Source organism: Sceloporus occidentalis, unplaced genomic scaffold (assembly GCF_023333645.1).
Source record: "Sceloporus occidentalis isolate IW3139 unplaced genomic scaffold, rSceOcc1.0.p SCAF_3, whole genome shotgun sequence".
Taxonomy (NCBI): Eukaryota; Metazoa; Chordata; class Lepidosauria; order Squamata; family Phrynosomatidae; genus Sceloporus; species Sceloporus occidentalis.
This window is the reverse complement of record NW_028316983.1, coordinates 124,703,243-124,715,947: the sequence shown is the minus strand read 5'-3', so window position 1 is coordinate 124,715,947 and position 12,705 is coordinate 124,703,243. Positions and strand designations below refer to the sequence as shown.

At 41.8% G+C, this 12,705-nt stretch overlaps 1 protein-coding gene across 1 annotated transcript in view; it reads left to right on the top strand.

The window, feature by feature from the left end:
• ADCY10 (adenylate cyclase 10) overlaps positions 1 to 12,705 on the top strand; it is a 141,811-nt gene that overhangs the window by 86,613 nt on the left and 42,493 nt on the right. The window contains exons 22-24 of the mRNA XM_089518331.1: positions 1,892 to 1,934; positions 3,761 to 3,992; positions 6,771 to 6,878. Of these exons, the coding sequence (XP_089374457.1) occupies positions 1,892 to 1,934; positions 3,761 to 3,992; positions 6,771 to 6,878 (383 nt within the window). The remainder of the gene's footprint in view (positions 1 to 1,891; positions 1,935 to 3,760; positions 3,993 to 6,770; positions 6,879 to 12,705) is intronic.

Below are 12,705 nucleotides of genomic sequence, written 5' to 3'. Positions count from 1 at the left end.
TTTTCAAGGTTCTGTAGAAATTGTGGCTTACTAGTTAACCCCATGCACAATTGGCTCTTTCATTAGACAGGATTTTCTTTTCTTGGAGAGCCATATCTTTAGCCCAGTCTATCATACATTTCTTTACCACCTCTTGTTCTAAATCATATTGGAGCAATATTTTATACAAATGAGAAATCTCATGTACTCCTTCTTCTCTAATTATTTTCTCTATTTCCAATTCACCTTTCCCTATTCCTTGAGTTTTTTGATCCATCAAGAATCTTTCCTTTATTCATCTGTATAGAAACCAACTACACCTGTACCCTTCATTAAGTAGTTCTAATTCCATTTTTAGTTTCCTTTGACCATCTTCAATCTTTGTAATGTCCTCATAAGTTGGCCATTTCTCACATTACATTTTCTCATTTTTAAATAATGCTTCATTAATAGAAATCCAAAGTGGTATTTTTGAAAACCAAATGTCTTTTATTTTCTGCCACACGTTTAGAAGTGATTTCCTGATGTAGTGATTATTGACATCTCGATTAGCTTTAGTTTTATCATATAGTAGATATCCATGTAGACCGAATATTAACTCCATACTTTCCAAATTTAGTATCTTTTGTTTCTTAAGTCTTATCCAATCTAGTATCCAACTCAATACCAATGCTTGATAGTATAACTTAAAATTTGGTAGTACCACTCCTCCTCTTTCAATTGTGTCAAATAGCAACTTCATGTTTATTCTGGGTTTTCTGTTATTCCAAATAAAATTGGCCAAGTCCTTATTCCACCCTTTAAAAGATATTTCATTTGTAATGATTAGTAAATTTTGATATAGATACATCATTTTAGGTAGAATCACCATTTTAATCACAGACATTTTGCCCATCCATGAAATTTTCAATTTATTTTATCTGCTCATTTCCTTTTTCACCTCCTTCCATACTCTTTCATAATTATTTTTGTATAGATCTGTATTCTTCATTGTTACTTCAATTCCCAAGTATTTAACTTTCTTCCCCAATTGGAATCCCGTTTTAGTGCTAATTTCTTGTTTATCATCTTCTGGTATATTCATTGCTAGTATTTGAGTTTTATATTTGTTCACCTTGAAACCTGAAACATCACCATATTCTTCTAGTTTCTTTATAAGTAAATCAATGTCTTCCACAGGGTTACCCAAGGAGATAGCCAAATCATCTGTGAATGCGTTTATTTTGTATTCCCATCCCTTTACTTTCACCCCTTCGATTTTCCTTTCTTCTCTTATTTGTGATAATAATATTTCAAAAGTTATTAAGAACAATAATGGAGATAATGGGCATCCTTGGTGAACTCCTGTATTTATTTTAAAGGTATCTGTTTTAGTTCTATTTATTATTATACTAGCTTCTTTTTTGTTATATATTTTGTTCAGCCACATTAAAATTTTTTGACTAATATCCATTCTCTTTAGCACTTCCTTCATAAAAATCCAATTAACTTTGTCAAATGCCTTCTTGGCATCTAAAAAAATTAACAGTAGTTGTTTTCGTGGTAATCAGTTAGGTTCCTTATATTTTCTTTAATCTCTTGGGCAAAAACCCATTTTGATCTTCATGAATATATTTGCAAAGAATTCCTTTTAATTTTTTCGCCATTAAAGATGTGAACAATTTATAATCACAATTTAATAATGATATTGGCCTGTAATTTGCTGGGTCTGTCATATCTTTGTTTTCTTTAGGTATAATCATTATATTGGAGGAAGTCCATGTAGGGGGTATATCTTCTTCTATAATTCCATTCATTGTTTTAAGTAGCAGTAGCACAAGACCAGTTCTAATGAAAGTATAGGAGCCACACTATATGTTACAATATTCTAGAATTATGTATTTCTCTCTCTTTACTCTCTTTTGTCTCTTAGAAGATACCGTGCAGAGAAACGTCATCATGCAAGACTCTTTTAGGTTTGATGAGAACAATATTCATGTCTCTGGGATTTACCACCATGCACAGAAATCTTTAAAAGGCGGGAAGGGAATAGGAGGAAGTGACATCACTCTTTGGGGTGTCACCCAGTGCTGGTGGGCAGGACTTCGGGGGGGGGGCAAAAGAGTGCCACCCATCTCGCTACCCTGTGTCACTCTACTCACAAGTACAACAGTGCATGGCAGTAAGGGGTGTTGGGCAGGCTCCCTCCTGATGCATGCCATGTCAAAGATGGGGGGAGTGCAGCACCCTCTGTGCGGCTGCTTTGTTCTCCTCGTGAGAAGGATGAAGTGGTGACATTGAGATGGGGGGGTGATGGGGTGTCACCTAATGTGGGTCACATTCTCCACACACACCCAGCAACACTACTGCTGGGAAGGTATTTTGGGTTCCAATGGCTCTGCAACTGCTGCATGCAAAAATTCCATTCCTAGAGACTTCAGAAGGAGGGATAGAGAAAACTTGCTGAGGCCTGGGAGGGCTCTCCGCAGTCCGAGCTCCGGCCGCAGAGACGCTCCCTCCCAGGCCCCGGCGAGGCCTACATATCAAAATGTAGGACATTTTAAAAGTCCTACATTTTGATATATTGTCCTACATTTGTCCCAGTTTGGAGGTCTTTGCTTATGGCAACCCTATCCGGAGGTCACGCCAAAGCCACACTAAGCACTGGAGTGCAGCTTTGGTGCAGCTTCCGGATTCTTCGGATGCATGCATCATTTAAACAGCATACCTCCAAAAAGACCCGAAGCAGCTTTATTTTGGCAGTCTGTAACAGGCCTATAGCAGTCTGGATGCTGCAAAAGTGGCCTTCCTTGAATACTTGTTCTGCTAGCTTTTATGTGCTAGTTCACTGTTTGTAACCTTGATCAGCTGAACATTGTTGCCTTTTTAAAAAATGGCTTTATTCATGATTTAAAGCTGTTCAAAAGACTGCCCTCTTTTTTTGGTGGTGCACATCTTCCTTTAGGCAATGCACTAGAGGCCATTCAAAGTACTATATCCTCTTTATACCACCACAGTTTGTGCATGAGATGGGTAGTGAACTGCTTTTCTCACTTATGCATGTGGGAAGAGAGGATAAACAGAAGGTGGGAAGGAAATAAATAAAGGAAGGAAGGAAGGAAGGCAGGGAGGAAGGAAGGAAGGAAAACCACCTACTTTTTATATTTTAATTGAGAAGATTTGTCAATAAATTAGCATGACGGATACTGTCATATGTACTTTGACTGAAAGAATAGTGATTACAGTTTTCAGCTAGGCAGAATGTTTCATCATTGAGTGAGGATTTTAGTTTGAGTATTATTGGATGTAGTCCAATATACTACTGATTACATCAAATAATCATAGTTTGGAAAAGTAACCTATCTGGAATTCTGAGAGTTGTAGTCCTATAAAGATATTTTTCCTAGTTGTGCACCAGATTGACTAACCCCTGATAATTAAGGAGATTATTGCATTGCCTTTTCTCCCAGCATAGTTGAAAGATGTAACTTTAAGAAGGCAGATCTTATCACATTCACCTGTAAACGGGCAGCAGGCAGCCGATCTGCAACCCGGCCTTCTGCCGCAGCCTTTCAAGAATGGGAAGCCTGGAGATGCCTGGGTTGCCAACTGGCTGGCTGCTGCCTGGTAACAAGTGAATGCGATAAGATCCACCTTCTTATAATTACATCCCACATCTCTGCCATGAGCAAAGTTAATGCGATAATCTCCTAAAACTTTAGAAACTATTTCTATGTTCTGTGATGGGACACCACCCATGCTTTAGGAGTGGCTGAGGATTCCTTTCTTCTCACCATGCCAGAGCTGAAGTTACAGAAATGGAGTTCCTAAAGAGGATGGATGAAATAATCTTCCTTACTGGAATGGGCAAGAAAAATGACAAGACTGTGAGCTCATGTGAATGTGAAGAGATTGTGGAATCTGTCATCGTGCCCTTGTCTCAACACTGTATAGCTCTGGGAGATTACACTCGAGCTTTTTATTACTTGCTGGAATGTGCATCTGGTTATGTACACCTCTTCAACAATTACCTGGTCAGTGGAACAAAACCATTCTCCTTCAGCCTCACAACTTTGTCTTCACTGTTTTTTCTTTGTGAGTCCAAGGTATTGGACACATTGGTCTTGTGTAATGTGGAAGGTGGGAAATAAATAAAACATAAACAGTACCATGATAGAATCAGACTCAGTATTTGAGAAGTTTACAAACTTACACTTCAGTAGTACAGTGCACCCTTGATATCTGCAGGGAAAAAACGTGGGACCTTAAGTCCTGTTCTTTTGAATGGGTGCACACTCCCGATTGCACTACCACATGCACGTGTGCTCACAGCACAGATGCAAGCCCACACCTGGCATGGGTGCACTTTATAAGCAAAGCACATTTTTAATCTTACCCATGTTCTTGTGCTCTCTTCATAGCGTGGAAGAAACAAAGCTTAGAAATGTTACTTTTGGACTGCAACTGCCAAAATCACACAACCAGCTTGACCACTAGCTATGCTGGCTGGAGGATTCTGAGAACTGTAGCTTAAAAAGGAACATTTCCAATCTCATTTTTTTTCTTTCATTGTCATATCCACCAACTGCACTGGGTTGGCTGGGACAACACCACTTAATCTTATGCCATCTCACTTTCCCGAAATGTTTTTAAAGAACTCCACTGTCTCTCTCCTCCTGCCACTTTTCCTCTTCATCCTTGGATTACTTCAATTGCTGCAAAATGATTTCAAAGTACAAAAGTAGTTCACATTCAACTCAGCAAGAGGAAGAGGAGAGAAGGCAGGATTTTGCCTTTCCAATAAGCTTAGGTGAATGCAACTGCTGCAGCATAACTTAGTTTGGGAACAGAACATCATGTTCTATTGTTGAGGGAAGCAAAAGGAATAAACACACGTTTTTAAAAATCGGGAAGAGGAGAGTCCTTCTAGTTAAGGGGGTATTTCCCAGAAACATGCATGAAGTGCCCTGTCAAATTCCTCTCACACAATTCTAATTGCCCTAAAATAGTATCAGCATTGCAGAGAAGCATTCTTGATTTGAATTTTGAATCAGTTCTGATTTTTATTTGTTTCTGAGATTTCGATAAAACTTAAATAGTCTAGCTGCCCCAACCACATGCTTGCCACCAGTGGATTTGAGCATCTGCATATAGCCCCAACCCATTCACCCCAATAGTGGCATGTGTACGCAGCTATGTCATCACAGCAGTGAGCACATCATACTGCAATTAAAACCAATGGGACTTGAGGTCCCATTGTTTTTGCCATCTACCTGGGGAGTCCGGAACAGAACCCCCATGGATACGAAGGGCTGACTGTATTTCAAAGCTTAGTTCTACTAGTTTTCTTTTCTCTGCCCCTTTTCTTTTCATTTATTAATCCTGCATCAAACAACAGGAAAGACTAACTTGTAGAGATCAATTGGGAGAGTTTACCATCTAATTACTTTATTGCAGTTCCACTCTGCACACCCATGTGAAGCAATGCTATTTACATTGCCAATGCAATCATACAAATATCTATTCAGACATAAGTCCAAACAAATTCAGGGGGACTCACTCCTAGAGAAATGCACAGGACTGTAGCCTGAGACATTTTTAAAGGTCATTAGAATGCTTTTTAAAAAAATGACGATCATGTTTTTTCCTACTACAATTTTCTTAACTGAGGGGCTCAGCAGACTGACGATAAACGCCAGCATTGGGGCAGAGTGGAGGCATGGTGACCGCCTACTGGTTGCCCTGACTCTGCCCCTCATCTAGCATCACACCTTGTGCCCCACCGCATGGTGGGCAGTGTCATGCTTTGTCTTTGACACATCATGTAAAGGCACTGTGCTAAAGAGCCATGAAAGAGCTACGGTAGCTGCAAAAAGGGCACCATTTCCACGGCACAAGAAGAAGACGCTTTTTGTGGCTTCTTTGTGCACCAGGTTGGGGTGTACCGTGCGGTTGTCGCATCCAGGGGCAGCATGGAGCCTCCTCTTAGGGGCAATCTGCTGAGCCCCTATGTACATTTATATCAAGGAGCTTAAAATATTACACATTATATTTCCATTCATTTTTATTTTAAGACTAATAGGTTAGTCTGAGTAGGTATGATTGGCTAAAGGTGACCACATGAGTATTTTGTTGTAGAGAAGCTGGGTTTTAACCGAATCTGTAATTTGTATTGGGCAGAGGTGGTGATCATACAATGGACCTGAGAGAAAGCTGTAATTTTGAGCAGGTCTGAGAATAGAATTTTAATTTTAAAATAAGGTATCATAAAATATTATAATTATTTTTAATCGTACAATGTACGTACATGAATAGAGAGACAGAGTAGTGTTTATTGATTTGGCTTTTAAAATTCTTTCAGGTTTTCCTATATGCATTAAATAAAGGGTTTCTCTGCTTAAAACAGTATTTTTGTGTGTTCTTCCTCATTAACAACTTTTACTGCCTGGCTGCATCCTTTTGACTCTGATGTTGCTCAGCCATGTCTCAGTTTTCAATGCATGCATTCTGGCCCTCAGTGGGTGAATATTAGGGTAGCCAGTTGCAACCAAGAGCCTGCTAATTTTGTTTTTATTTATTTAATAGTTTATTTTGTCCCATGCCAGAAAAACAAGGAGCAAGGCTGGTTTGCTGGCTTGTCCATTGCTTTTCAGCTGGGCTCCTGTAGTGAAAAAAGACATCAGTCACACTGATCTAAGCCCCAGTTTAACCCCCAACCATTTACCAGACTGAGGACTGGAAAACCCAAGGGAAATGGTGTTAAACAGATACAGAAAATACATCCTTTGTTCTCTGTTACTCTTTTTTTCCAGGCTTTTACATATCTGAATACAGCCGAGAGCATGCTGAGATCATCAGAATTCAAGCAGAAAACTGTCAGTCAGTTTGAGGAGTCAATTTTGTACAGCCTGAAGGGAGAGGTAATAAAACCATGCAGGAGAGCTTTATTGTGCTTCACTTCACTTGGTAATGGCAGTCTATATACTGGCCATTATTTTCCTCTCAAATACGTCCTTTTTGTATAGAACAGTGTGGTATTCTGCTTGCACAGTATAGCACCAGTTGAGATGTAGATTGCAGTCAAGATATTATTAATATTGAAATTAGAGTTTGAAATTATTCAAATACCAACACTTGAGAATTTTTTCCCTCATACTAGTTTCCACTGGAGAATGGTGGACATTGCCCTCCTTCCTGTAGAATACCCACAGGGCAAGGGTGGCCAGTAGCTTCCAGCTTCCAAAGCTCTGTCCCTGAAGGCACAAAAAAGCCTTCAGATGGGATTGAAAGTCTTATTCCTACAGTTGAATTTCACTCCCAAACCTCCTTTGTTCCTCTCCTAGATGTATGAATGGTGATATTAATTTCTTTGGGGGTGGGGAAAAGCATCTCCATCTTTATACTCAGTGAGGTGGGAAGAAAGACTGTTCAGGTTGCTTTCCTGCACATTCTTTGCCACCACTCGGTGTGGCAGAATTGGGGAGCAACCCACTCAAGAAGGACTCTGCTTCGACTTACGGTGTGATGGCGCCGTAAAGAGGAAGCAAGTTTGGAGTTCTTCTAACTTCTCCTCCACAGTTGTGGTTCTTGGTGGAATGGGGCTGACTCCTTCCTGTCCATACTTTTCCCTGTTAAGAGAGGGTACATGAATTAGTTTGTTGGCAGTCTTCTGTTGTAGCCGGTGCATGGGAGAGCTTTATTCTGCCTGCTCTCCATGAATCTACTGCTGCCTGAAGACCGAAGAGCTATCGTCACCTACAGCTACAGCTATCTGATTTCATCAGGCGGCATTTGCTAAGCCCACACCCCATCTACCATCAAAAGAGAGAAACTGAAAAGAGATGGTGGTAATCTTATGATGACCTTTAGGACTCATTCCTGCTGTAAAGGAAACCTCTATAATAATAATAATAATAATAATAATAATAATAATAATAATATAATTTCTATCCCGCTTTTTGCCAGGCAATCAAAGGTTAAAATACACCAGGTTAAAATACATCCATGTATACATAATATCCCCCTTAAAACAAATTAAACAGTGTAAGATTAAAAACTACATATTAAAAACCGACTAAACTAAATAAAAATCATCATGGGCAGAGTTCACTAGATGGGAAGTCTTATTTGTGGCCGAGTATTTTATTGCGGGAAGGCCTGCTGGAAGAGATCTGTCTTAATGGCTTTTTTAAAGCTCTCTAGATTGGCAATTTGACGGATCTCGTCCGGCAGGCCGTTCCATAAGTTGGGAGCGGCTGCAGAAAATGTTCTCTGGGAGCTCACCGTCAACCTGGTCTTTAAGGGCTGTAATAAATTCCTCCCAGAGGACCTGAGTGTACGGGGTGGATTATATGGAAGCAGGTGATCCCTTAGATAGGTTGGGCCCAACCCATGTAAGGCTTTCAAGGTGATAACCAACACCTTGTACTGTGCCCGGAAACTGATAGGCAGCCAGTGGAGTGACTTCAATATTGGTGTTATATGGTCACTCCTTGCTGTTCTTGTGACCAACCTGGCTGCCATATTCTGTACCAACTGGAGTTTCTGGATTCAGCACAAGGGTAGCCCCATGTAGAGTGCATTGCAAAAATCAAGTCTTGAGGCTACCAGCGCATGTACTGCAGTTTCGAGGTCACCCTGTTCCAGGAAAGGGCGCAGCTGGCGTATCAGCCGAAGCTGATAGCCGGCTCTCTTGACCGTCGCATTCATCTGATTCCTCATCTGAAGCGACGGGTCAAGAAGCACCCCCAGACTGCGAACACAGTCCTTCGAGGAGAGCGTGAGGCCCTCTAGGACTGGAGGTTGCAGCCCAATACCTGGTTTGGGGGCCCCTACAGTAAGTACCTCCGTTTTGTCTGGATTCAACTTGAGCTTGTTTTCCCTCATCCAATCCATTACTGCCTGAAGACACTGGTTGAGGGGAGAGATGCCATCTGTCGTTGTCGCTGATGACCGGGACATGGAGAAATATATTTGGGTGTCATCAGCATATTGATAACACCCGGCCCCATATCCATGGATGATTTCTCCCAGCGGCTTCATATAGATGTTAAATAGCATTGGGGACAGGATGGCGCCTTGAGGGACACCACGATTAAGCTCTGTTTTTGAAGAGCGACTGTCCCCAAGCATCACCCTCTGGAACCTGCCCAAGAGGAGGAAGCGGAACCACTGCAACGCAATGCCTCCAATTCCTAACTCTCTCAGGCGTTCCAGAAGGATATCATGATCTACTGTATCAAATGCCGCTGAGAGGTCTGAATTCTCTGAATTCGAGGAGTATTTGGAGAGAACTGCTGTAGCTGAGTTAAAAGGCTGGGAAGCCTGTTGCCAGGAGAAGGTGTTGCAGAAGTGAGTTGGAGGGATCCACTCGCCAGCTACAACCCAGAAACTGGAGGTTGGAGATTGGAGAAGCATGAATGACTTATATTGGTGTGTTGGAGGCTGAGCTGGTGAGAGCAGAGCTGGGAAGAAAGAGTTTGGAGCTAGGAAGAAAGCAGTTGAAGAGTCTGGAGAAGGCATAGAAAGCAGAGAGAGTTGGCAAGAGAGTGGAGAAAAGCGGAGGAAGGAGAGCATCGAGGAAGGCTGGAAAAAGGCAGAGAAGAGGTGGAGAAAAGGCTGGGAGAAAGCGAACAGGAGAATCAGTGGTTTTAATGTGAACTGAGAAGAAAGTAGTTGGAGAGCCCAGAGAAGACATAGAGCAGAGAAACTTGGGGTGAGAGTGGAGAAAAGCAGAGGAAGGTCGAGAGAGCATTGAGGAAATCTGGGAGAGAGAGGAGACAAGCGGAGAAAAGGCTGAGAGAATCCAGAGGGGGAGACTTGGCAGTTGGCATGTGTTGAAGGGAGAGAGGTAAAGGCGACTACTGGAAAGTTTGGAGGACAGATGAATAGAAGAGAGGCATTGATTTGAAGAGTTTGGAGGACACAAAGAGAGCGCTTGGTGACATGAGCATTTTTGTAAAGCAAGCGGCGATACCCGACGGAGTAGAGAAGAGAAAAAATAAGTTTACTGTGAGAGGTGAAGAAGAATTTATGGAAACTAGAAACTCTGCGTAGAAAAGAAAGAGTAAGAATTTTAAGTAATCATTTTGGTTCTATCACAGGTGTTAAGTAACATTCTGTTATTTTTGTTACAGCTACTCTAACAATAGAGGTTGGCTGTGAATATTTATCTTTCCTTTATAGGCTTTGAAGGTTGAAAACTATTAGTAAAATAACTCTAAGGTTTATAAATCTTTTAAGTGGAAGATATCTGAAGGGTGCTGCTTTAGATAAAGCCAAGTTAAACGATTAATGCTGTTTATATTGGATTAGCATTGATAGTATCGGGAACAACAGGCAGCAACTCAACTGAGAGCCAGCCAGGACACTGCACTTCCCTTCTTCTCTTCCCTCAACATTGGGATCTGAGGAAGAGCAGCAGATCTGAGGAAGAGCAGCAGAAGGGAGTGGCTACAGCAACAGCTGGGACTCTAAGCAGAGGCTTCTTAAGCCACCTCGCTTTCCATCATCCTCAGCAGCTGGGACATCTGGCAAAGGGTTCCAAAGCCACCCCTTCTTTATCTATTAGATCCCTCGTGTTTTGTGGTGTTGAGGCAATGTTATCAAGCACTGTCGGCTATTATTTTTCTGCTTTTCTCATTGTCATTTTTTCTCTTGTTGATTTGTGGGTACTGAATCCATTTCTTCCCATGGTCCGCACATCTCTCCTAACCTGATCCCTATTCGACCTCCCCCTGTCTCCCAGCTTCCATTCTATTGTTCACTCTGGAACTGTCACTCTGTTGCTTTGAAAGCGACAGCAATTCACGATCTCTTTCTCTCTAGTTCATTTGGCTCCCAGCCCATGATACTGCTACCTCCGCTGGCCTTTCCTTTGGCGGTCTTTCTTTCACCCATACAAGCCACCCTGAGGGTAGAGGAGGAGGGGTCAGTATCTTGTTGTCTAATTCCTGCCAGTTTCAAGCTCTTTCTCCTCCCACTAGCTATTGTTTCTCTTCATTCGAGTCTCATTCTATTAAACTCTTTTTTTTTCTTTGCAGCTGCACATTGCTGTCATCTATCACCCACCTGGTTTTGCTAACCAATTCCTTTCAGACTTTGAGTCATGGCTCACATTTTTTCTATTGGATTCAGTCCCAATAATCCTTCAATGTCTCGCTTTAGCCCCCTCTTAGCTTCTTTCGGTCTTCAACCTCACTCCAACTCTTCAACTCATTCTCTCGGTCACTGCCTTGACCTAGTTCTCACTGCTACGTGTGTCATTTCTGACTACTTAGCATCAGATTTTTCATTGTCTGATCATCATCTAATTTCTTTTACTCTTATTTATATCCCACCACATTGTCATATTCTTCAACGCTAATTTTGTGATCTTCAGTCTGTTAATTCTGATCATCTCAGTCAGTCCTTGGATTCATCTCTCTCTCATCTATATTTTGGGGACTCTGCTGACTCAGCTATGTCTTTATTTAACTCCACTCTTCTTCATGTTGAACAGCACTGAGCCCAGGGCAGAACCCTGTGAGACCCCACTGGTCACTTCTATCCAGGATGAAAAGGAGTTCAATAATGGAGAGAAGTGACCAGTGGGGTCCCACAGGGCTCTGTCCTGGGCCCAGTACTATTCAACATCTTTATCAATGTCTTGGATGACAGAATTGGGGGTATACTTATCAAATTTGCAGATGACACCAAATTAGGATGAGTGGCTAACACCCCTGAGGACACGATCAAAATTCAGAATGACCTTAATAGATTAGAAAGCTGGGCCAAAGTTAACAAAATTAATTTCAACACAGAGAAATGTAAAGTACTGCACTTAGGGCGAAAAAACGAAATGCACAGATATAGGATGGAGGACACCTGGCTGACCGAGACTATGTGTGAAAGGAGTCAATAGTGCGATGCAGCAGCTAACAGGGCCAATGCGATTTTAGGCTGCATCAATAGAAGTATAGTGTCTAAGATCAAGAGAAGTAATAGTGTGACTGTATTCTGCCTTTGTCAGGTCCCACCTGGAATATTGTGTCCAGTTCTGGGCAGCACAATTTAAAAAGGACATTGAGAAACTGAAGCGTGTCCAAAGGAGGGCGACTAAAATGGTGAAAGGTCTGGAAACCTTGCCCTATGAGGAACAACTCAGGGAGCTGGGGATGTTTAGCCTGGAGAAGAGAAAGTTAAGAGGTGATATGATAGCCCTGTTTAAATACTTGAAGGGATATTATACTGAGGAGAGAGCTAGCTTGTTTTCTGCTGCTCCAGAGACTAGGACCCGGAGCAATGGATGCACGCTACAGGAAAAGAGATTCCACCTCAACATTAGGAGGAACTTGCTGACAGTAAGGGCTGTTCGACAGTGGAACAAACTCCCTGGCCATCTGTCAGGGATGCTTTGATTTGGATTTCCTGTATGGCAGGGGGTTGGAGTGGATGGCCCTTACGGTCTCTTCCAACTCTATGATTCTATGATTCAACTCTTGACAGCTTTGCCCCTGTATGTCCTCCTCTACATCTAGACCTCAGCCCTGGCTTACTGTCATAGTTAGGTTTCTCTAGTCCTGCTCTTGAGCGGCCGAACGTCTTTGGAAAGAAGTCCAATTTATAAATTTGTGGGCCAATTATATTCATTATAAATTTGTCCTTTTATCCTTTTCATGTGCCCTGTCTATGGCAAAACAGAATTATTATAAATCATTGATCTGAGCCAATGAGGGGCACCCGCAGCGTCTGTTCTCCTGCTTTAAT